Raw genomic sequence first — 26695 nt, 5'->3', positions numbered from 1 at the left:
GCATCTCTGTCTGTTTCAGGCATGTCTGCATGCATCCAAACATTCCCTCAGTCACATGCACACACACGCAGATAAACACACATTCACACACAGAAGATGTGAGAGCACACAAAACAAATCCGAACGCCACTCAACATCTGCGACTGCACAGGCCCGGATTTGCGAGAGCAGAATTAGAACTGTGTGTGTGTGAGGGAGGACGGAATCGGGAGCAAAACGGATGAATTTTGTAACTACAACAGGGATTCTCACGCTCGTGATGATGGAAGCTGCTCGCGCCCGCTGAAACCTGCCATGAGTGCAAACTGAACCTGAGAGCAGAGCGTCGTGGAAGTGAAGGGTTCAGAATAAGAGCAGGAAATGTATTTTCTTACGCCATCGTGGCAGAGTGAGAGTGAAAATGATTTAAAAGCAGAATCGGAGAAATAATTTCAATGTTTGTTTTGTTTTAATGAATAATAATAACGAATAATAGTGAATGAGGTTCTTTCTTCCCAACAATGAGCCTGATGGGGGCCGGCTGGGTTTATTGGGATCTAAATGAAGAAGAAATAATAAGAACGATAAGACAGTTATTATGGCTGCAGTCACAATCACATTATTTTTAGAATAGACGTCGAAGTCTTTGATCCACACGGCCACAGCAATCGCAATCGTAAGCTAAATGAAATATCATTTGGATCAAAGGCATAACGTGTCGTCCAGAACAGCCAGGCGGTCGCCAGTCGTCCCTCACAGAGGAGAGACGTTCTGAAAAGATGTCCTGTTGCAGTTTGCTGGTTCAGAAACGGTCGGCAGGCGACCTCTTCGATCTCAAGTGGTCGAAAGCTGAAACAGCCGGAGAAAACTGAGGAGTGGCGTCGGAAACAAACACGTGCACGAGAAGGATGTCATGCTCAAATCTGATTCAGCTCTCCGACGTTGACTTGCAGAATGAGAAACACTCAGTTTCTCTGTTTGATGCTCTCTCAACCCTTTTTCCTTTTGTTAATGCACTTCCATAACTCTCCTGCCTTTTACTTTGCAAAATTGTCCTCACTCACTGAAGATCTGCAGCTCAAATTGGTTCTCTCACACACACACACACACACACACACACACACACACACACACACACACACACACACACACACCAGCTCCCCCTGGTTCAGTGCAGCTCCGGCTCACACTCGAGGATTCCCATTTATTCCCTTTCATATGCTTATGGATGGAACACACCACTAAATGCGCATGTAATGTGTTTCTGAGGCAGCTGCCACATATTGCAGCAGCAGGCAGATACGATGCATAATGCATGAGCACAAGTTCCACAAAATGCAGCGTAATATGCTTCAGTCCTACACTGTTTACAGTAAGAGGGGAATCCATTAAGAGGCTTTAAGAGAATTATGGGTTTTACTTGCTGTATTTTCCTGCATGTCGCATATTATCATGGTTTACTTTAAAGTGGGAATCGTTGTTGGCTCCACAGAATGATGCAGAATACTTGTAGGTTTCTAAAAAGCACCGGTGCAGATAATCCTCATCAGAGCAGGCATCTTCATACTTTTATCCTTTAAGCTTCACCGTGCATGTCCGCAGTTCTTCCTGTCTGCAAAAAGCTTGAACATGTTTAATGTTCATATCTAAGAAGTGACAACGGCTCGTCTGAATGATAATTATCACGTTAGCTTTCAGAAACTGGAGCGGGCAGTAACAAAGTGCTTCTACTTGAGCACTGTGTTCAGATCTGTACTTTTCTAAGTTATTATTTGGTGACGATGTACTTTCTGCAGAATAGCTTCTCAGAGATCTGGAATCAGTCTGTTGCTTCTGTAGGAGCTTTGTGTCGCTACAGCAGAGCAAGCTTAGAGAAATTAAGGTTTATTCTGAGGTTTCATTGCATTCCTGCCTGTCAGTGGATCATTTGATATCCAAACTGCTTCAGTGGTGGATCTCCGCCTCTCCGTGACGACCTGATGTTTACTGTTTCTATCGAGTGCCATCGTGGCTGCGCTGGAAATATGTTGACTGGACGCTGTGTTTCCCCACACGTGGTCACTCTGTAATAATAATCACTGCAAAGCAAGGATACAGTCCCACACTTCAAATGTCCAGCGTGTTCTGGTGGTGTGTTAGCGGGGAAGTCCTCGACCGTCTAGCACCTGCCAAGTGTGTTTTCATCACGTCTGCGTGCTGTCGTGTGTTTCTGATGCACCGAGGTTGTTTCAGGTTCATAAACCTACAGGGGGTCGACACAGCTGTTCCTCATTCCCCCATCCTCCCCCAGCTGTCTGCACCTCTGAGTCAGAAAAACATCAGGAAACCCTTATACATACAACTGTTCTGTATTCACCAGTGTATTACTGAGCTGTAATCTATTACTGAGTGCAAACATCGAATTACACACACGTGAACTGTCACTTTGATCTACATCTCACCCTCCTGATACACGAGGGAAGATTTTACCGTAAAACTTGTCATTTGTAAGTTGTGTTAGGTGAACATGAATATAAGTTGACGACTGGACACGCGTACAGTCTGCAGTAGTCTCAGTCAGTCACAACGCTCCCCTCATACGGATGAATGTAATCATGATGTAATCATCACAGCTACTGTAAAACCTCAAAGTGTGTCTGGAAACAAGGGCGTCGTCTCCTTCCTCTAATTGGACTCTCCACACGTTTTTTTAACACAGTTTGGGGAAATTTTCAAACCATTTTTCTTCCTACTGCCGTTTAGAGACGACAGCGTGCAAAGTTACAGAGTGTTGTCTTTAATAAAAGATGATAAGAATCATGCTCAGACAAGTTGGCAGCAGTTCCTGTCACTGTGAGAGCGCTGCAAGCTCGCGCGTTCATTTGTTTTCTCCCATTTGAGTCTTTTTTTGGTCAAACAGCCACACATAATACAAGTGTGTGTTTGAACAGTGTAACTCAAGCTAACTCCCGTATGCACTAATTGCCACTGTTGTTTAAACGCCTTCACCGAACGGCATCTCTCCTCCATACCTACAATCTTTGTTCCACTTATGAAAGATCCTTCTGTGAATAATTCACAGCCATGAAATTTGTGCCAAATGTCCTCTTCAGTTTGGGGTTTTTTGGTGGAACCGCAATTAAATATTGAAACAAACTTTCGAAGTCGCACCCTGAATTCAATTATCCTGTCAGAGAAAATGACATGGTGTACTGCCACACACACACACACACAGATTCTTGCACACAGCTACATATCCATTATGTCTTTCTCTTTTTTTCTGTTTTGTTTGCTCTCTCTCACAAACACATTCATACACAAACACAAACACAAACACACACACATAAAGGCCACAGGCTAAGTGGTGTGACTGGCCTAACAGATGTGAGTCATTTGTCAGACTATTGACCCAATCCGGTGGATAAACTAAATGCCAATACCAGCCGGACAGAGCCATGCTAATCCCCCCTGTGTGTGTGTGTGTGTGTGTGTCTTTGGAGAGCTTTCAGCTTTGTGGTAGTTTCTCTAGAAGTAGAAGAAAACAGAAGTAAATGCGTCGTCACAACAAGGTAAACCAGCCAATAAAGATTTGGAAAGAGTGGCATCGCTGGGAATGCAGCTTAAAAAAGATTTTCTTTCTTAATTGATTTTTTTTTTTTGTTTCCTTTTTTTTTTTTTTTTGAACGGCACAGGTTTCATTTAGATTTGAGTATTTTATTTATAGATAGATTTAAGGATCTAAATCAGGTCTTGCGGGGATTACAGGCCGGTCCAGATCCATAGCATGTTGGACTGACTCGCATCAGACTTAATCTGCACGATGTGATGGAACATTTCCATCAGTATTGACTCCTGGGGTCTTTTCATACAATGTGATTTTCCTCTTTGAGATGAAAAGCCTTGGGTTCACTCACCATCAGGTACTATATATATATATATACATCAGGTGCCATCATTTAATACACAACTTGCATGCTGATAATAGAAATGCGTCTAATGTTAAATCCTGTTCTTTGCAGAGTGGACAGAGACCTTGGTGTTTTTCAGCTGTCGTCACAGCATCAGACTAACTCTCTGAGTCTTATAATGAGATAAGATAGACAAGATAGATCGCTTTATTACATTTCATAACAGGAACTGGGGGGTTAAATTTGATATTTTCCAGCCATTTTCTACATTTCCCACATTCTCTTGTTCTCTTCTTCAGGTCTTTGTTGAAGTAAAAGTAGAACACAAGTCATAGTGGTCATAGACAGACATGTAGGCATTGACTTTACAGTTCAGACCATTCGAAGATGAACTCTTCTGTAGCTAAACTGGTGCCATTATAAACTTATGTTCCTTTAATTATTTATAGTAATATATTACTTTAACATTTAGGTTTGATTTCTGGCATTAAGACGACGTTTTTCTCAGGAACAATAAGTCTCTGACTTTCCAAAAAGAAAAGTTGTCGATTCAACTTAAAATCTTAAATTTATTAAAGTTCAGCCAACGTTTGCAAAACTTATGAGACAACTTTGAACTAAGTCTGCAGTAGAAGTAGAAGACTGCTCTTGAGTGTTTTCACGTGAATTTCCCCTTTACCTCTTAAACTCGCCTCCTTTAGCTTTAAGTCACATCCGAGCACGAGTAAAGAGATCAGGCAGGGTCTCTGACAGCTAAATCAAACAACTGACAGACTGACAAGGCCGGTGACGGTGACAGTGACAGTGACAGTGACGGAGTGACAGTGATGACAGCAAGTTACAGTGAACAAATGAGGGAGGGTGGACGTCGATGACAAAATCCCTCAGTGAATGGGGATAATAATGGAGACCCAGAGCCTGACGGTGACGGAGAGATGGACAGTGACACTGACAGAGAGAGAGAGAGAGAGAGAGAGAGAGAGTGGCATTGATGATCCAGAGACAGATGGAGACGATGGCAGACAGAAACAGATGCAAACGATCCTGCTGCCTTGAGGTGTGAGGTGTGTGTCCTCGCTGCCAAAGTATCAGACTGCAATCACATTCCTATGAGCTGTGTGTGTGTGTGTGTGTGTGTGTGTGTGTGTGTGTGTGTGTGTGTGTGTGTGTGTGTGTGTGTGTGGCAGACTTTAAGTGATGCTGCCTTGGTTTTTCAAAGTGACGATACAGTTGGAGGCAAACTTTCGGCCGGACTATTGTCCAATTAGCTGACTGAGTTCAGTAGGATTGTGTTAAACAGTTCCTTAGTTCTAGTTGAGTTGGCGACATCCTTTATTACTGCTGGTGACAGCAAGTGTGCTTTAACACCACAGCAAACAGTCCTTGAGCAGAAAAAGCAAAAAGACCTCGTTTTATAGATGATCAGTATCAGTCAGCGCTAACCTCAGTGACACACATTTAATTATCTGTCACTTCACAATAAAATCCACTCTGAGTTTCACCAGTTGAAGACTTTTAATGTGAAGCAGGAGCAGAAGGAAACGTTGTGTTAGCATTAGCATTAGCATTAGCTTAATGCTGTAAGGAGCGTTAACAATAAACACTGAGGCTGATATCAATGCAGTGACATAACAGACAGTAATGCTGCATCATTGTATGTGAGTCCTTTGTGCATAAATTTGAAATGCACAAGTAACTGGCGGACCCCGCCACCAATAAACGAACCTGCCATATTATACCATACCATAATACATTTAAAGTCTACCGCAGAACAAATATACCAGAAATATTGTCAAAAATGGGGTTTTATATCATGAAACAGACTGTAACAAAAAATTTATACTACATAAGTTGTTTTTTGGGACCTTTGTAATGTTTTGTTCAAATGGGATTCTGTACGTGGTGTTTGTCATATATATATATATATGTATATATATATATATGAGGGCTTTCACAAACCTGCTGTTATGTTCTGTCAGTCGACAAATATCATTCATCTGTACTGCACTCACTTATCAGCTATTTGCCTGCTTTTAGATGCTTTGAACTTGTTTATGACTGTGATACATATTTCATCTTACTTAAGCACATTTAAGCAACGTAAAAGCTGCATCTTAGGAAAATCATTTTGGCCCACTTTTTACTTTTTCTTAGAAAACCTAAACCTACAGTGTGCCCGTCTGCACTGCTGGGAAAGATCACATAGCACCGTGCCAGGAAATGAAGTACAACACATCAGACTGAAATGAATAGCGATGGGATGTTCTAAACATCAAACACTGATAATGCCAAGGATTTGTCTGGATTTGTAAACTATTAGACTGACAGCTGCAGTAACAGCCAAACACTATTAATAGAGCCAGGGACAAACAGAGAGTGACTGTCATGAGGCCTTGAGGAGCGTGACCATGTCTTGGTCATAAAGTTGGCTTTGTCTTCAAGGTTGATTCACCACAGACTGAATGAGAAAGTAAGAGCAGAAATAAAACGCAGTGACCTCAGACGTTGGGTCCTCAAACACAAAGAGACTTAATGGAAGCGGTCGGTTAGACAGACAGACACAGCGCTAAGATCTCCTCCTGTCTTGTTGCTCGTTCTACATTCAGAGCAGACTGCAGTCGAGGCCCAAACTCACCTCTTCACCGACAAAGTGAAAAGTGCTGGTTTGCCTTTGGGCTAAAGTTTCATCTCAGACTTTCCGCCAAGCTATTTGCATTCATGTTTCATAAAAAGCATTTGCTCATGATTACATCATTGCACTGTGTTTAATGGTATCAGGAACCTCGGCCTCAAAAAATATTATTTTAGAAGAGGCTGAACACGCAGGTTAATACATTAAAGTGTTAAAGTCTTCAGAATATTCCTTTAAACTTTAGATTGTTTAAACTTTAAACTGCAGAATTTCATTCGCAGTAGTAACGACATCCAACATCCAACATCCAACGCAGAGACACTCAGGAAAAGTTCCTTCCTCAGACCATCAGGACGCTGAACTCTGACCTCCTGATATTCCTTCCTTCCTTATATTTACATTTGATTTTTTTGCATACATTTACTCTTTGCAGAACAACTTTATGTTAAAACCTTTGATTATGTAACTAAGCTGTATATGATATCAGGACTTTGAACGTCTGGCATTAATAAATTCCCAGGTGATTTTACCTGTTGCATTGTGTTGGTTTTGTTCAGACTTCCAGCCCAGGCCCATTTTTTTGGCACTTCTAGACAACAGATGTCGGAAAGCTATTACATAGTTCTCTGTCGTTACTGACACCCACATTGTTACCACGGCGACCCTCTATGCTTGGATTAGCATCGTTCCCAGTCTTTCCACGCCATATTTACAGACATCCAACATGGCTTTAATGCAACATTCATTTAACCGGTCACCACAGCGGGCAGCCAAAAGTAAAGTGTGTGTAGAGATGTTCAGGGGCAGAAATATCTAAGGATAAAACATATGGTTTCAACTGATGTAAACTTTCTTAACTCATGGGAAATTTTGATAACTTTCATTTTGCAGAATATTTTTGTGAAATTTATAGCGACTGTAACTAGAATAGGCTCTGAGGTCTGTTGTTTACTGGGTGCAGCCATGAGGATTAGTAACATCAACACTGGCTGGTACTGCGAGGACCGTGGACGGAGGCCAACGTCCTGCTGCTGTCACGGGACAGGCAGACAGTGACGGTTTATGGGATGAAAGCAGATGAGGACAAAGCTTTGGTATTCACGTGCTTTATTAACTGTGCTAAAGAATGAACAATGGTGTTGGATCTCTTGGAGAATAAAAGAATGATCTCTGATATCATCATCGATAATGAATACAACTATTTGCTGCCCTTCAATTCAGAGATTAAATTCTCATTTCACATCTCAGCTGTTTCTTTTTAAGTCGCCATCTTCCTCAGATCCCAGTTCAGCGTCCCAGACTTCCATATTTTCATGCTCTTATCTTTCCCTCTCTCTCTTTTCTCCACAGTGATCTGCAACTTCCGGGGCTCCGTGACTCAGGGTTTGGCTCTGGAGGTGGGAGAGACGGTTCAGATTCTGGAAAAATGTGAAGGTAAGACGTCAGGCTGATGGACACCTGCAGGAGATACTGTGGGAGTGGATGTTTGACGTGGCATTAATGTCCTTTATCACCAATAACCACTGTAAACACTCTCCAGGGTTAGAGATGAATGTCGTGACTTAATGTTCCCATATTCTGCTCTTTTTCTTCATCTGTTTCATTTGGAGGTCCCACTAGAACGGGTCTACGTGGTTTAAAACACATAGGTCACATGTCCAGCAGGTCCCCTTATGACATCATAAAGGGAGCCAAATCTGAACGGCATGTATTCACACACAGGAGAAACAGAGAGAGGACGGTCTTTCTCACCATTAAGCACCCGGGGACACAGATTCATGTTGAAAAAACATTCAAAAGTGCATTTTGCATTATAAAACATCTGGAGGGAAGTGATGTCTGAGGGACAGTTTTAGGTCAGATCATTTGGAAACCCCCCCCGAATATGTCATCAGTGAAACTGTATGATGTTTGTTTTTTTCTATTAGTTTTAAGCCGTGCACCAAAATGACAAAATCTCATGAGAAACAAGAAAAAGAGGAAGACCTGCTATCAGGTTCCTGATTTGTAATATTCTTCTTCCTGTCTTTGTAGAAATTAACGGAATTAGGACACGTTTCCAAAGCTGACTTTAGGACTATAATGTGATTGTGAATAACATTAATTAGTGTCAGAGAGCTGCTGTGATGGTGCTGATGTACGTAAGGTTCAAAGACCTTCCCTGGAACATTTACACCTCTGCTCAGATCATTTTTCAGGCGGTGTCATAGACCTTAAAACAAGCAGACACATAGCAGAGCCTCAGTAAGGCTCCTGCTTCCATGCTGCTTAATTTAACTGTCAGAGAATTTGATTTTGCCTCAAAGAAACCTGTCGCCTGTCTGCCTCTGTATACCTCAGAAACACTTACAGGGAAATTAAAAAATGTATTGAACTGATAAGAATTTTGGAGGTTGAAGGTCACTGAAACCTCACAAAACATATTTTTGGCCACAACTCAAGAATTAATTTGCTATTGAGGACTGTTTTTACACAAATGTCTACGAGGATAAAATGATCATGTTATGAAATTCCTGTCCTTCAGCCGCCCCGTTCTCAGGAACACTTTGAAGGATTCTCACAAACATCCGCTCGAACTCCAGGATTAACTGAACAGATTTTGGTGGTTAAAGATCTCTGCAACCTCACAAAACATATTTTTGGCCATAATTCAGGAATTCATGTTTTACATTTTCACACAAATGTTTAACAGGAGAACATTTTGAACTACAACTATATGTTCACATTGGATGTTTACTGATTGTTCAGTGCTGATAAATGTAGACGGCCTGTGTTTTTACCGATGGGTCCCCATTGTTTGTTTTGTATTGTGAGCATAAGCTCTCAGCTGACATCTAGCAAGCAAACACAGATTTACATTTACAGTTTAGCTTTGGAGGAAGGAAATGCACCAAACATGCAGAATCATACTTCTGATAAATGCGTTTGGAGACTCGTCCAGCATCAGTGTGGAAGTGGTGCCTCCTCTCTGCCACCAACAGTCGCTGCGTTAATTCCTGAGTGGCTGTGAACGCACACTGCTGACTTACTTTGTGGAGCCTTATCTAATATGTTGTAAAACTCTAATGAATCACGGCTCATTTCCTCCAGATTTTCATGGGGGCACCAAATAGAAAACCTTCCTTTTAATGCTGCCGCGGCTGCGTTGTCACAAATGCACACACATAAAAACAAAGTGATGCTCTGCATCCATAGTTCTCTCATGCAGTGAGTGCAAATGGGCTGTAATAGTCTAGTGCAGGCCTGGACGACAGCCCAAGTTATTAGCCGATGTTACTCCCATTGTTATTCCTACTTTGACTCACAGAAATTAGCAACTCAAGCCAGGATATGTCTGAAGCCAGGAAGTGTTGTCTTTTGCAGATAATGAGTGAGCATGTGCTTCATTAGCCACAGCTGGGCAGGCCGCTACCATCCATCCGCTGCCAGGGGCTGATTGGGCCTTTCTTTACCCGGGGAGGGAGATGCCCGTGAGAAAGAGGGAGAAACAGAGAGGCGGAAATGTTCAGTTGATAGAAAAGAGAGAACGACATGGGTTTTCCTTAGCTTCTCCTCTCTGGCCTCCACTTCCCCCGGTGTTGTCATCTCCTCCACTCCACTCTCTCTCTCTAGTTATCCATATTGTCCTCCCTCTTCCTCTCAACTCTCTTCATTTACCCTTCCTTTCCACATCATCTCACCCTCCTCTCTCTCTCTCTCTCTCTCTCTCTCTCTCTCTCTCTCTCTCCAACCCTGAGCTAACCCTGGCATCCAATCAGCATCTAATTTGCTGTTGTTATGAAATGCAACCCTTCCAGGGAGGGACATGAGCTATTATCTGAGCCCTTGTGGCACAGGCTGGCACACAGTGATTATCAGGCCAGTCCTGGGCCAACTTATGTCCAAGAGCCTCGTGGTAATCTCAACATTTCTTTAGTTTAGTTTAGTTTAATTATCTGAAAATGCAAATACATTTTTAGGAAACACACAGAACAACGGTTGCCTCGTAGAAAGGATATGTGTGAGGGAGTTTGTCTTTGTAGTTGGTAGTTATTTATATTGAGGAAACAAATTCTTGTAAAATTGGCACCAATTATTGTTTTTATGTCTTTTCTATTCAGCTCATTTCTCTACACATCTGTGTGTGTGTGTGTGTGTGTGAGTGGAGTGAGTGTGGATGTGCCTATTCAGCTTTTATCCAGAAAGAACATCAAGTGTTCAGGATGCAAGGGAAATCATTCCTGAAATTGGCCTCCCTGCCCTCCTGCACTGTGGCCACCACTTCTCTGCCTGCACTAATGCCAAATTATCCTCCCCAGACAGAAACTCAATGGCTATAATGACAGTGATGCGGAGATGGCGGCCAGGCTGTGGGAACGCAATCCCCACGTTCCATTCTTAAGATATAGATTACAGTCATAACACTTGAGAAAGCATTAGACCTCGATTAAGGGCGTTGCAGCAATTTAAAGTATGAGATTCTGACTCTTAGTTCCGTCAGCATTACTGAAGGGCCCACAGTCACAGCTAAGAATAGCCTCTCATTATTTTTGAGAGGCTTTTCAGCCGTAACAAATCTTTTGTAGCAAGCTGCTGCTATTGTGGATGTCCGGGAGAGAAGCCGGCTGCTGGTAAATAGCAGTTACATGTCTAACAACCAGCCTGCGAAGGAATGACCAGCACTTTAGATTGGGATGTGTGGAACATGAATCTAAGGCTGCGTCTACCTTTTTTAGGGCTTCGAAGCTTCAGTGAGAATTACCAGCGAGTGTTTAAAGCCTTGACGAGGGAAACAACACAACGCCTGTGTCCAAAGTTATGTTCTATAATGCCATTTAGTGTGCTAGAACATATGTATGTTTAGTGTGATCGTACCTTTTACCATGCTGCATTCAAATAGTACATGCATGCATACTGTTTAACTAAAGATAAAGATACACCCTCCTGTTTATTTACACAAACACACAGTGTATTAACGATGGTAGATATATTGGACATGTTGAGCATAGTAAGAGATGTTGGATGCAGCAAAGATACAATAACACCACCACCAATAATAATAATAATACTAATAATACTAGACATGTTCCTGCAGTCCAGTCACATTGAGTCTGGGTTGCTTTTCATTTCCACTCTTTCCTAAAACATAAAAATATCTACATTTGTACAAATTTGACTATTGTTGCATTGCAGCAGTTTTCAAATGATGTTTTCAGTCTCCATCCTTTCACACAATTTTGATTATTGGTTTGGAAATAACAGACTAATTGTAATATTTCAACAATTGGAGCACCAAACTGAACATTAAGTATAAGAAGTTTGTACCAGCAGTGATGTTTTGGATGAATGTAACTGTAAAAATGGGTTTTTACTAATTAGTTTCCCTCCCTCCCATGATATGATGGTATGAAGGTGGACTGAGCTGTCAAACATACAGTTTCGTTAGCCGATGCTGCATTTAGAACATGACAAGCACAAAAGTGCTATAACATTAAATAAGTGTAACATGTAGTGTTGTTAATAGTGAATACTGAATAAAAGGAACCGTTACATTACATTACTACTGAGCCGGAGCCAGAGATCATTTAAAACTGGGAGTGGATCCCATTCAAACGAATAAAAGCGTCTTCAGTGCGACGCTTCAAGTGATTAGAAGTATTTTCGGTGTCTCTTTGGAAAGAAACAGGGTGAGCTTTCGGCAGAAGATGGTCGGTGACTCTTCTGTCCGGACCAGAGGGGAGTCCGGCCGAGGTCAGCGGCCACAGGTTCTTCTGAGCGATGGGGCGGCTAAACGCCCAGAGTCAGACTTGTCCACGTTGAGGTGGTGCCAAACAAACAGCGCCGTGTGTCAGGACCGTCGGACAAGCCGTGCACCAACTGTTCAAAAAACAGCTGAAGGGCAGGAAGATGTAAAGTGGCCGGTTGTTGCTATGACAACCACAGAGTAACCCCTGTGCGACGTTAGCGATCTTTCTCTCGGCCCGCTTGTAATCAATGTTTTCACAGCATTTTTGATTTGACACCAATCGATCGATACCTGAGCCGTGGCAGCGCTGTGCGGCTGAGCCAGCTGTGTTCTGCAGCAGCTGGACCGTGAGTCGCTCAGCTGCAGCTCACACCTCTATCGAACCCCTGTCATAACCATAATTACAATGAAAAACACCCTCTGGGGAACTATTACTGCATCAACAGGCCATTCCCTTTTTCATGAGCTAGCCGGCGGCGCGCTCCTCAGGGATACCAAGCATCATTTAAGACTCATATTGGCTGATTGAAGAGCTTGATGGAAACCTGCGTCTGTTATATGAAGCTGTATTGATAATGAGTTCAGTCTGAACCTGCATTAACTCAGCAAATGTGGCTCCTTGAGTTCTGCCGTCCACTTAGAGATGATTTACAGTGATTATTATCGTGAATTATTTTGATAACGGTGCAAAACGATTATTCTAATAATCGCTTAGTGAGCCATTTGGATACGGGATGCGACATGATTACTCTTCTTCAGAGAAAGGCTGTTTGACAACGGACAGATTAGGCACATACACACACACACACACACACACACACACACACACACACACACACACACACACCTGCTCTGCCACCAGAATAATCAAATACACACCTGCACATACAAATGAATGTTTTCCCCTGGTTTTTAGCCCCCTTCTGTGTTTTTCTCGTCTATTACAGATGCAGTAGACTCAGTCACACACACACACACACACACACACACACACACACACACACACACACACACGTCCTCATCTCAACCTTTACAAATAGCCTTAGACACTTCTGGTCACAGCCGAAGTCTGATTTCCATATAGATGAGAGGCTAGGGAGTAAACATAGCCATCTTAACAAGGGTGATAAATTAATCTTGATTGGATATTAATTAACCGGCCAATTAAGCCCCCATCTCCATATTCATATCAGATTATGTAGATCTGCTGAGAAATGGATCTCATGCTTTTGCAAGAAGATAAGATGAAAGTTAATATGAAGCATCCCGGCTGATGCAGTGTTAGTGTTGGGAACAGTGGAAGCGTTTTCTAAATGTTTAATCAGGATCAGGTGATCGATGATTATCGAGGATATTACTGCTTCGTGACAGCTGCTGTCTTTTGACTCTCTCTTAGGAAAACCATTTCTCTGCAGAGCTTTTTGAAGACGTGTTCGTCGTGGAGCACAAAGCGGACACGGTGGTGACTCAGATAATGTCCGAATACTGCGAACTCTAATAAAAGTATAATAAATAACAGTATTTTTAGCCGTGCGCTTCTGTGAAGGTCGAACCGATAACTAAACTCTTGAGCTTCACTCTGCCGCTGACAGACAGTGGTCACCCAAGCCTTATGTTTCCAAGAGCCGGAGACGCAATCATTTTTATTTCCACTTGGATTGAGACAAACGATGTCCCCCCCCGGTGTGAGAGCACGTCTGGGTGCTCCCCTGTACGTATTTATTCAGTCCCTGGATACAAGTCATTTTCAGCTGTCAAGGTTTTACTTCAAGTTGAGTCAACTTTCATGACAGCTTACTACTCCGCAGAGGCGTCTGATGGATGTCCGTCCATGTGGAAAGAAGTGTTGTCTCTGAGATTTGCAGAAGGGGGATCATCACTTACACACACACACACACACAGTAAATGCCCATGTACTACAGGTCAAACAGGATTAAGGGTAGCAGTGTGAACCCAGGCCTCGCCCCAGCCCCCTGTATGTCACTGATCTGGTTCAGACTCTGTGAAGGGCTGCACAGCTTAGGAATCATAAACAACTCCACAACTTGCCTGAGAATCATCAGGTGTTCAGGTTTTCTTGTGGACAAACGAGGCTACATAAAAAGCAGACGGAGGGGCACGTTAGGGTGAGCCCAGAGATCAGACTGCCTTAAAAATGGGTTTTATTCTGAGTGACGACGGGCTGAATGTCTAGTTAGGATGTCTGTTACTGTGGCTCCATCTAGTTCCTGAAGTTGGCCACCAAAGAGATTCACAATCTGATTGGACACTTGGAAAGTTACTGAGCTCCGGTGATCATAATAGAAATGTATGAGTTACTTTTTCACTCATTAATTACATTCAGATCACAGAACTGTTTTGTCACGGGACAGCAGGTCCTCTTTCATGTCAGTTTCGGTCCACCGGGGAGGGGGGATGATGTCACGGCGCCGCTGTCTACTGTGCTGAACTATGCACCAGTGAGTTGTGACTCGATGACTTGGTGCTGCTAGCTTAAAAATCCATGTGAGGTTGGCGGATGAAGCAGCTGAAACTATCTCAGATATCTGAGCTGCAGCCAGACTGAGCCAGCGAGGCGCTTCACTGTTTCCACGTGTGGCTTTTCTTCAGTTTGGGAAATCCCTCCATCTGTAGGAAGCAGCTCGGCCGGCCGACTCAACAGGGACTAGTTATCATCTCTGTTGCTAGGGTGTTGCTAAGGGCGTTATTAGCACTAAACTAGGTTTCATTACATGGGAGTCTACTGACGGGACCGATCGCTTTCCGATTATTAGTCAGAGCCCCGCGTGCTTCCATGGAAACGGATAAAGCACTGTTTTATTTTATTTTGAGAGCAGACACACACACACACACACACACACACACACACACACACACACACACACACAGACACGTCTGTCACTGTCTCTTTCTGACTTCTTCACACACGTTTCTAAACCTCCTCAGGCTGTGAACCCGTCTGACCGCCGACTGTCAAAAACAAACGTGTTCAAATGATTCACGTCTATATTCTTAAGACTCTGAAAATAAATACACACTTTTGTTTATTTGTAATAACCAGCGGTACTTAACACCGTTGTTCTGCTGACCGTTTGCCAACACTTTCATCTTCATGTTTTTTCTTACTTTGTGAGTCAGACATTTGCTGGTATGGTCCTCTCTTCTTTTTCTCCTGTTGTTGTAAAATGTTAAAATGTTCCAGCCTTGCATATTCAGTCAAACCGCTGAATCATAACCGCTTTTTTTTTTTTTTTTAAATCTCTGCTTTTGCTTGTCCTTCTGAGTCACTCCTGTTTGCGTTTTCTTTCAGGATGGTACAGAGGATTCTCTATGAGGAAGCCAAACGTCAAGGTAAGAGAGAGTGACAGCCTCTCCTCTTCAGCTCCCTGCTTTCAGACTAATAACACATCGCTCCTCTTTAACTTTGGCTCTTGATTTCTCCATTCCCTCTTCTTTCTGCATCTCCGATTCTCTTTCTTTCCCGTCTTCTCTCTGTTGTGGTGATGTCGAGAAATGGGTTATTTATATAGCCAACATCTCTGTCTGCATTTTTAATGTGATGAAGATTTATGTAAATAAATTGCGGGCCTTTTCTCTCTGTCCTCATGCTACTGAGCTCTTCCCTTCATCTCTTCATCTATTATCTCTGCTCTCATTTAAACTTCAGTGGTAGACGCTGGCAGAACTTATTTAAGTAAAGTTTCTTGCTTAAATGTTAAACTGTAAAAACAAAGAGTGTAAAATGTCACACACAACCCTGGGATGGCTGCAGCAACACATGATTCCCAACAACTAACCAAAGCACCAAGGAAACGTGATATTTGACTTCATTCCTGTGATCCAAGTGTGTAATCAGATGAAAACACAAAGGCTGTGTGCAGGAATCATGACCTCCGTTTATCTAAAGTTCTTCCCATAGTGCAGCTACAAATGCTTGAATTAGCAGAGATGTTGCATATCGACATAGTTGATACTGGAGGCGTGTTTTTGCATATCAGACCTGTTGATATGCAAAGCAACATGAATATGTAAATATTTAATCCTTCTACGTGTTAAAAAATGCTGTTTTCTTATTATAGGACCAGTTAAATCTGTCTATAATATGTAAACAGCCCTACTATTATGATTTAAAGCTGTTACACAATACTTTTCTATAATAAATATGAATGAATGATCTGTTTTCCTATGATGTCCTGATTCTATACGTCTTATCATTTGATTTGTTTTGTCAGTTGGTATCAATCAGTTATCTTGTTGTTATTGGTTAAATGTTTTGTCTCATTGTGCTTATAAGACAGTATAAGCTCCAGGAGTTATTCCCAATAAATAACTTGGATAATTCAGTAATCTAAATCTAAATGTGTGAAACTGTAGCTCTGTGATGTCCAGATCGGCCACTCATGATCTGTTTTAGGGGGCATTTTATTTCTTTTTTGACGCTAGACAGAGGAGAGCTCACAGGGAAGGAAGGGAGAGAGAGGTTAAATGATAAAGAGGCTGGTGGGATGTCTCCATAACAGGGCAGTAAACCGGCACCGACTGAAGCTACGTCACCTGTGTGCACAGCTGTAGTGTTGAGTTCACGTTTGAAAACAATACATCACCTTTGAAAAAGAATAAAAGAAAGAAAGCAACAGCTCCAGTGACAATCACTGCTGTAAAACTGTTTACTTATAGAAGAACTAAAGACGGACGAGGCGTTTATGAACATGAATGCCAGATCTTAAGACCATTCATGTTCATGCATCATCAGTTTTCACGGAGAACTAAGGGCGAGTTCCTCGTGATCGTCTGTGGATATGTGAGCAGAAAGGATGAGAAAGAGCTCTCTTGCACTCGACGAATTGCTGGTTGAACAGCTGAGCCCTCGCGGACTTTTAAATTGAGTTTGGTCCTGTGAAAGCTTGGGACTAATCGGACTCTGTAAGCCCACAGTCGCTGGTCTTCAGTGTTAGTTGGTGCATCGGTGACACAGCTGTGCACCACAGCATGTGATGTCTTGGTATGCTCTAAAATAGCCCGGAGTTGTTAAAAAAATCTTCTGTTTGTAGCTCATGGTAACGTCGATATCAGGAGACCCGGTGCGTGGTGTCTGATTCACAGCAGATATTCTCAGTCACAACGTGTTCTGTTGTTTGGTGGAGCCCAGCGCAGCGGCACATGGCCTGATGTGTGCATGCAGAACAGCCTGCAGCGCTCCGTATGTGTCGTTCAGACGTCGTGTACGTCACAGTAACTATGATAACAATGTAACTGGGTCTGCTTTGATACCAGCTGATGGTGGCCCACCTAAACAGAGCTCTAGACATCAGTGTGTAGTAGCACCCAGTGTTTTTTTGACATGATGATTGTGAAACATTCACAATTCATCAAACTACTGGTGTGTTTATTGTGACCAGACCAGACTATGCCCCCCCCCCCCCCCGTAATGTTTTTAACGATGCCGTTAGCATCCAACAACTTTTGTCATTCTTGAGACTTCACGCAGCAGTTTATCTACAGATGTGTAGAGGTGTGAAAGTTAGCATGGTTTAAATTCCACCCAGGAGACACTGGGCCCCCCCCCATCCTTTATTACTGTAATTAAACAGTTATTGTTTCTCTCTTTGACGGCCATCTTTTTGCTCCACCTTCACAAATGTGACCATATGGAACAGCTATAAACGCCTCTCCCTCCTCATGTGGTCGCACCACACATCGTCTCTTATTAAACCCCCTCCGAAAAAAGAAACACTTCATTTGAGTCGGCAAAATCCAATCAGTGCTTCCTATATTTCATATTCAAGGCTGCCAGTTCAGCGTTAACACGTATCTCTGGGTGGATGCTTTTATCCAAATTGCCTCACAGTTCTGTCTGTGCACTGGGTGATGCTCAGCTAATCTCACTTGGAACCAACCTCCAGTCACTCCAGGTTTTTAAATTTTAATGCCCACAGGTTGTAGATTATTATCGTGGACACACAGCAGGGTCTGTAGTTGATTCGGTGAACCTGCTTCACAAACAGAGACTAGAAAATGTATTAGGTGATGAAACTTTTATGCAACTCATTAAGCTACAGAAAGTACACGTGTGACTTTAAGCGCTGCAGTGGGTTTAACCGTTATGTCTGATGAATACACCGCAGTGCGATTAGGTAATCAACAGTCTCTCAACAGATTTTATAGGAGCAGCCCTCCTGACCTTGTGCTGGATATGACTCACACTAACAGCTTCACATCCATCTCTCTTTTTTAACATCATGTCTGCATTACAAGCTAACAGGCTTCTGGGTTTTTAGTCTTTAAAAAAAGAACCTCTTTTGTGCTCTGCCTCGCTCTGTCCCACTCTCCCCGGCACACCGGCCTTCTGTTTCATTCTACTTTGCTCCGTCCTCCTCTGTTGGCACGTAAGAGGCTTTACTGATATCTGGGCGGCAGTGTTTGCTGTGTTTGCTGTGGCTCCCTGCTGCGTGTTCTGTGCTGTAGATAGGAGACGTATTAACAGAAGAGAGATCGTCTGTTTGGGTTTTTGCATTTCATCTATCAAAAACAGGGCAGACAGAGGAGGTGAGAGAATAAAGCACTTCTGGTTTGGAGGCGGTTTTAAACTGGTTAATTATCAATATTAATGACCCTTAAACAAGGACAACAAACCAGAAACACTGACGTGAGAGGTGAACACTGCTGTGTGGTGCTCCTGCAGCCCCTCGTTCTCCTTCTGTTGCTCCGACTGTGTTGTTTATTGTCCTCTGACTTCCTGTCTCCACCAAAGTGAGGGTGCCTCATGTCGTGTAGATGGACACGTGCTGCTTGTGATCATCCTACCTGAAGGTGTTTTTTCTCCTGACAAACATGAGCTGATGATTACATCAGTTGTCCTGCTGATCCAGGATCAGCTGGTCATCTTATTGATCTAAGTCATGATGACTCTCAGTTTCCATTCATGTTTTAATGTTTGTTTATAGCAACATGATGGATTGTGACAGTTGTCTGGGTTTGGCCGTTTTAAAATGTAGGGCACTCCAGACATCTGTCTCCGTAGCGACGCTCCACAGCTCCTCCTGGGGGGTTCCCGAGGCGTTCCCAGGCCAGATGAGATACATAATCCCTCCAGAGAGTTTTGGGTGCGTCCCGGGGTCTCCTCCCAGCCGAAGACCTCCAAGGGGAGGTTTCCAGGAGGCATCCTGACCAGATGCCTGACCCATCTCTACTGGCTCCTTTTAGCCAGAGGGAGCAGTGGATCCCAGACTAACAAAGTGGGAAAACAGCTGGTTTAGGGATTATTTGTGAAAAATGCAAACAATATTAATAACTTGATAAAGTTAAACATCAGAGCTTTTGAGATGTTTCTGCTTCTACAGCACGCAGCAAAGCAAAGTAAACTTTGAAAGCACACAATTTGGACTTTGAATTAATTAAATTTGTAACTTCAGTAGGAAAACATCTTCCTGATGCTGAAGTTATCATCTGAAAGATTCTCAAGTAAACAAATGTGCGTTAAGTCACTATCACAGAATCATTTAACACAATGTTGACTGTAGTATTTGCAGCATTGTGCTGTGGTTGGTCCAGCTACTGTTTCCTCTGGTCTCTGCTGAACTGCAAGTAAACGATTACCATGATGAGTGCAGGCGATGAAACGTCTTTATCTCTTTTCTTTTTAATTTGTTTTTATTTAATGCTATATTGTAAAACAACCAATGAATGCCAATCCAAAGAAAAAGGACCAAATTTGGCGCTTAGATGAAGACAAACAGTCTAAAGTCATTGATTGAAACAGTCAATCAATTATTGAGATCGAGACAGACACTTTAAGGTACGGTGCTGCTCACAACGACGACAATGATGACTTCTTTGACGTAACGGGGATTTTGTTAAACCACATTCTTTTAATATCTCAGGATGGTCAGGAGGTGTGTGTGTGTGGACTGCACTATGGCTTTAATTGATCAGTGTGATTACATATCCTGATGTGTCAGTTTAATTGGACTAAATAAGGCTATTTTATACATTAACAATCGAGAGTTCAGAATACATATAATAAGATTGTCTCCCCTGTGGCGGACTGGCTGTGTGGCACTGCGACCTGATACATGAACACATGCTGCACTGTAACACACAGCTCCAGGACGCCTCTGATGAATGGAGAATTAGGACTCTTCCTCATTTTGCTGTAAGGACTCTGTGGTCCCCTGAAGGTTCAGCTGTTAAAGCCACTGAACTAACTTATAAACAGATGGACGAGTTTAAGATGAGATTCTTTTTGACGATGGACTCATTTCTGTTTTTAGACATATGGGTTCTCACCTGTAGGGAATGGACTAGCTTGAGTACAAGTATTAAAGATGGTCTTACAGAAGGGGTTAGCTTGTATAATGTGTGTGAAAGCTTTTCTCCGACAGTCGATACACTTACAATAATTACATTTTTACACAGAAAAGCTGTTTTAATCTCAGATAGGTACACGGACAGGGTTAAGGCTGACTGTGAGGAGAAAAAAACAGCTACCTCACATGTGAGAATCAGATCTCGTTGAGGCTGCTCCTCCAGAGGAAGCCTTGACTTATAGTGGTCTAACATAACAGCTTGGCTGTGGGCGGCGCACCGCCATTCATTTCTGTAGGTTACTGCAAGGGCAATGGGATGCAGCACAGCAAGGATAATAAGAAAGAAAAAGTTGAAGCTCAGGTTTCCTCATGCAAATCAAATATCTGGGCTGCTCAGAGCACTGCGGTAGAGAGCACTGTTTAACAAAGAGAGCTGTGAAGAATCCACCCTGCCTGCCTCCACACCGAAACGCTGCTTCACTTTGCTGCTGCTGAAGCCTAAAAGCAGAGCCACATGGACCCAGATCATCTTTTAAACCTCCGAGCACATAATACTCAACTTTTGACAGATCAGAGCCCACAAAGTCTTTCTCTTAGCGACAGAGCAGCAGGAGACATTGAACTTACCGTAGAAAATCTGTGGAGGAACAAGGAGGTGCAGTGTTTGGTTTGTAGCACCTGTTGCACACCTCAAACCCGATCTGTTACAGAGCCGTCATTGGAGCAAAATCTGAACAAGATGAGTAGGCAGCTGTGTCGAAGTGTCCTCGAGCAAGATGCTGAACCCCAACCTGCTCCTGAAGCTTCGGTGTGTGAATGTGTGTGTGAGTGGTCGAAGAAGTACCGACCATTTCCACTGAAACACAACCGAACACTATAATGGACTAAAGAGAGTCTACACCAGCCTACCCCTCAGTCCAACACTAGTTATCATCAGACTCTAACGATGAAGAAGTTATTGATTGGTGGTGATATCGTTGTGGAGCACTTTGCTGTTAAATGTCTGACTTTAGTTGTATTTCTTTTTTGTGTTTGACAGTTAACACAAGGAGAATTTCTGAAAGGATAAATGAAACCAACTAAATGTAAAAAAAAAAAATATATATATATATATATATATATATATATATACAGTATATTCTGTATGTAGACGACACCCTGCTATTTGGATGTGTGTGTGTGTGTGTGTGTGTGTGTGTGTGTGTGTGTGTGTGTGTGTGTGTGTGTGTGTGTGTGATCAGCAGGGAACAAACAGAAATGGGTGCAAATGTGTGTGTCGTATGTGCAAACAACCAACATATAGTTATTCCCATTTGCACGCCACAGTGTGCATTTATATCTTTGCATGTTTTGCTGTGTTGTGCGTTTGTGTGTCTAAAAGTGTGTGTGTGTGTGTGTGTGTGTGCCTCTCTCTCTCTCTCTCTCTCTCTCTCTCAGCGGCAAGGCATCAGCCCAATCCTGTTAGTTCCACCCTAATCACCTGGTTTCTCTACAATAGGCTCGCTGGTCGAAACGAATCGCTGTGTCTCCCCGAGGAAATGCCTTCCTGCTCCGAGTCGTCTCTAATCCAGCAGAGAACTTCACACTTTGAGGTTCATCAGCGTTCAGATTATCTGGGCCATCAGGGCCACGGAGGGCGGCTCGCAGGCGGCGAGAGCAGCGTTTCCTCTCAGATCAGAGAGGAGTCGGTCCAGTGCAACACAAGCTGCAGCCTCAGAGGACAGATGTGACACAGAGGGAACACAATCTGAATATGGTTGACTTCGTAACGACAGGATTCGTGGCAGGGTCGCTCTTTGGGTTGCATTAACTTGTACAGGTTTACCAAATAAAGACAAGAAACAGATAGAAACCATGAAATACCAACATGTGTGAGCATGAAAAGCCCAAATCAGAGTTCACTTAAGATGAATGGATGAAACAGATCAAATGGAAATGATCTATTTAGTCTTTTAGAGCTGCTGAGCTCTTGTTTGAACAACAAAAACAAAATACACAGAACTGAAACAAATAGAAAAAAAAGATCTACTTAAGATAAGATTTACTAAAGATTCAAATAATATGCAGCTAATGGTCAAATGGTTTGACAGAAAAAAGAAACTGATCTGCTTTCTGTGGCCGTCTCAGACCTGCAGTAAGACGACCTGCCTGAGTGCACTCTGCTAAGCAGACTAGTTCAGAGAAAGTTCAGCCGAGCAACTTACAGAGGACGGAGCACCCACCCACCGAGCAAACAGCACAAAGCTCAGCCTCTGAGAGCTCGTAGCTAAAGCTAACGTTATGTTCACGGCAGCTATTTCGTTTGAGTTTATTTGATTGTAGCTTTGAACGGAGCGGCTGTGAATAGAGGGAACGAGAGAACCAGCCATGACGCCGTAACCCACCTGCAATGTGTGTGTGTGTGTGTTCAGACACTTTAAACAGCCGCAGTGTGTGCACTGAAACCAAAGACACTCTGATAACTGTCTCCCTTTAAACAAAACACTTTGAATTGACTTTTTTAAAAATCGTTGATCATGATTGTCCTGTAAGAGGACGCCTTCATGTCCGATCTGTTCACGTGGTGTTTGCTCTTAATGAACCAGCGGTTATTTGAGCGTGAGCATCGTTTCTATCTCCGATACGTGTTGGGTCCATAAGCCCTTTACTGTTTTCCCACACTGCTCTCAGTGACTCAGTGTGTAGGACTCGCTGTATTATGTGACATGTATTGTGTATTTTTTGACATATAATTAACGTCTGAATAACACTTCTTTAAAGTGAAGCTCCCTGACTGACATTTCTCATCAGTCCCACTTTAAACGGGTAAAGTTCTGCCTTCAAAGGTCCCTCCGCTTTGACCTTTAGATATGATGCAGTTTCTCTTCAGAACAAAATCAGGAGCTGCGTCGACTCCTCAGATAGTGAAGAATCCCTGAAGGCGCTGTGTGTGAGGTGTGTGTGTGTGTGTGTGTGTGTGTCTTCTGTACGCCGTCTGCATTTAGGTATAGTTAGTTTTGTTAGCAGTAGTTAAGTTGGGTATAAGTTTATAATCTTCAGCATGTTTTTAGATCACAGAAACTTTTTAACAAGTGTCTTTTATTGTGTTGCACATTATTGTTCCCTCTGAACAGTATGTGCAGTATGTATGTGCCTTTTTGTTACAGGCCACACACACACACAGACACACACAGACACACACACACACACACACACACACACACACACACACACACACACACACACACACACACACAATTTTCACCCTTGCTCGTGTGTGTGTGTGTGTGTGTCACTGGCTCTCTGGCATCACTGATGCACCTCCCACAGCAGGACAGTGAAGGGCGTTATGCGTGTGTGTGAGGTGACTGCTGATCCACTCTGCCAAAGTGAACACACACCTGTCTGCCAACTGCTGTGAGCCAGGTGTAAATACACACACACACACACACACACACACACATACACACACTTACACACAGAGAGCAGGAAGTGATTATAGTCTTTCTTTCCTGGTGTCATTCAGGGAAAAAGACCACAAAGAAGAACACAAACACACACAGATAAATGTGCACACACACACTCACATACACACACACACACACACACACAGTCGATGGGGCCTTTGGGACTCTTCTTGCTGAGCATTAGTCACGCTCATCAGTCCATTTAAACGTGGATCAGCACAGTTTGACCTGCTGCTCTCATATCCTGCCCTCTCTGCAAAAAGCCCAAATCTGATATCAACATCAGCTCTGTGTCATAATGTGTCAGACTAAGATACTGAGTCTGGTCGCCGTATGTTTTTAGTGCTCTAGAAAGTAAAATCATCCCGAAGTCCAGTAACGTGCAGAAGCGTCTCAGACACACATGAAAGAGGGACACCACTCTGTCAGATGTGATCTAAACATTTGAAATAAAACGTATGCAAATATGGTTTTACCGTTTTGAAGATGTTGGAGCCGTGCTCGATATCTTCACTGCTCTCAAAACACGCATGAAAGCTTCAGTTTCAAACAGATTTGGATTTTAAAAAATAATCAGTTTATACAGCAGTTTATACAGGGAGTCTTTACTCCCTTCATTTTTACTTTTGTTTTGCACTTATATCTGTTAATTTGTTATAGTTCGTGTGAGGTGAATTGGGTTTGGTGAGTTTGATCACCACTGCTACAAGCAGCGGGCATAAAAGGCTTCTGTCTGCGGGGAGCAATGTGTGGAGATCACACCTGGCAAAGCACAAATATGGTTCAGATCGCTCCAACACTGTCTGTGAGTGTGTGTGAGTCTGTGTGAGTGTGTGTGTGTGTGTGTGAGTGTGTGTGTGTGTGTGTGTGTGAGTGTGTGTGTGTGAGAGAGAACCAATTTGAGCTGCAGATCTTCAGTGAGTGAGGACAATTTTGCAAAGTAAAAGGCAGGAGAGTTATGAAAGTGCATTAACAAAAGAAAAAAGGGTTGAGAGAGCATCAAACAGAGAAACTGAGTGTGTGTGTGTGTGTGTGTGTGTGTGTGTGTGTGTGTGTGTGTGTGTGTGTGTGATTTAGAAGGGGACGAAGGTCTTTTCAAACTCAGACTGACCCCAACATGAAGAAAGAGTCTGTAGGCTGTTGGCATCAACTCTGTGGAAATGTAAGATAAGACTGCAGCTGCTCAGAGACTTTTGGAGAGCAGTTTGATCTGAGTGATAACAAAACACAAGAATTCAGGAATATACAAATCCAAAATGTCGACTTTGCAGAGTCAGCGGTGTCGCTCTCTCTCTGAGGGTGAAACAGCGTTGATGCTCATATTCAGCGACTTCTTTGTGTTCTCTTAACCCCTAGTCACAAGACGACCTTTCCCCTTTTCCAGCACCTTTTTCAGGACTTGTTGAGGATACAACACACTTTAACACGAGTCCTCTGTCGGTCACATACTAACTCACTCAGGGAAGCAGTCAAAATAATATTTTCCAGCAGTTAGTGTTTCTGGGAGTGTCTTTTGGAGCTGGTAATTACCTTGGACGGTGGACGGTCTGTTTCCATTGTAAAGAGCGGCTCTTTGGACTCCATCATGAATTTATTTCCTCTGTTGCAGCAAAACACTTAACAGGAGCCTTCAGAATCTCCTCTCAGTTAGACTGGGCTTACCAAACATTTTCTGGGCTGCCTAACTCGAACAGAAAGGCTTTGAAATGCCTGAAAGACACTCTTGTTAGGGCTACAAACAACCCATAATGCAACACTCCCTGTAGCTCTCTCTAACTTTCTCCAGTCAAAAAGAATATTTGATGTTGTAGATTCCAGTAAAAAATCTGTCTCGTATTTGGGTCAATACGATAAGAACACCAGAGGAAGTAAAAGCCCTTCACTGGAGACCGAAGACATCATTCTGGCTCTGTCACAAGCTTAGCTGAGCTGTGTTGATGTGGAGGTAAACAAGCTCCAACAATGGAGGTGAAACGGTGCGTTGACTGGCATTTAGGGAGACATTTCAGTCAAAACTCAAGGCTCAAAGTGTAACCAGCCTGTGCTGAGAACTAGCAGGAAGGATGCAGGTATAAACCGACGCTTTCTGTTGCTGCACAGAACACGAGCGTCCACTGGACTTGGCTGTCTGTTCATATGAATAGAAACTATGACGAGATGTGAACAGTCAGATAAAACATCGGCCAGGAGCAGCAGCTTGAAATGGAGCAGGTCAACCTGCAATACGAACAAAAGCTTATATAACAAGAGAGAAAGAGAGAAGAGAGGGTTCATACATTCATCTTCTTGCCTATGGAGCTAAGAGCAGTGGAAGCGTCTCCTTCCCAGAGTATCTAGAAAGACACGTATTGTTGAAGAGTCAGACAACAACAAAGGAGGAAGTTGTGCAGTTGTGATGTAATCACTATTATTTGATCATCCAATCCAAGTTGGAGCCACTGTGTGAAATTATAGACTAGACCTAGTATGATTTAGCATGCAGCTGTATGCTGGAATTACACAATCCTTTTTTCCTGCTTGCAACGAGGACAATGAACAGAGCCGAACACAACAAAAGAGCTCTGAATAGAGGAGAATAGATGGGAGGGTGAGGTTTAGCAGATAAAGTCCTTGAGGACAGAAGAAGGACGGAACAGGAGGAGACAGAAAGGTAAAAGAGACGACAGGAGGGTGAAGCACAGCTGCAGGTTTTCATTTGTTTCTTCCCCTGCTTTCAGCAT

The 26695-nt window shown here is 42.9% G+C and overlaps 1 protein-coding gene across 1 annotated transcript in view; it reads left to right on the top strand.

The window, feature by feature from the left end:
- The first annotated feature begins 7461 nt into the window (after positions 1-7461).
- The window catches only part of LOC139220197 (dedicator of cytokinesis protein 3-like), a 106073-nt gene continuing 86839 nt past the window's right edge, over positions 7462-26695 (top strand). The window contains exons 1-3 of the mRNA XM_070852270.1: positions 7462-7504; positions 7849-7932; positions 15534-15574. Coding sequence (XP_070708371.1) covers positions 7462-7504; positions 7849-7932; positions 15534-15574 — 168 coding nt within the window. The remainder of the gene's footprint in view (positions 7505-7848; positions 7933-15533; positions 15575-26695) is intronic.

This window comes from Pempheris klunzingeri, chromosome 2, assembly GCF_042242105.1.
Source record: "Pempheris klunzingeri isolate RE-2024b chromosome 2, fPemKlu1.hap1, whole genome shotgun sequence".
Classification (NCBI taxonomy): Eukaryota; Metazoa; Chordata; class Actinopteri; order Acropomatiformes; family Pempheridae; genus Pempheris; species Pempheris klunzingeri.
This window is presented reverse-complemented; position numbering and strand designations above follow the sequence as displayed.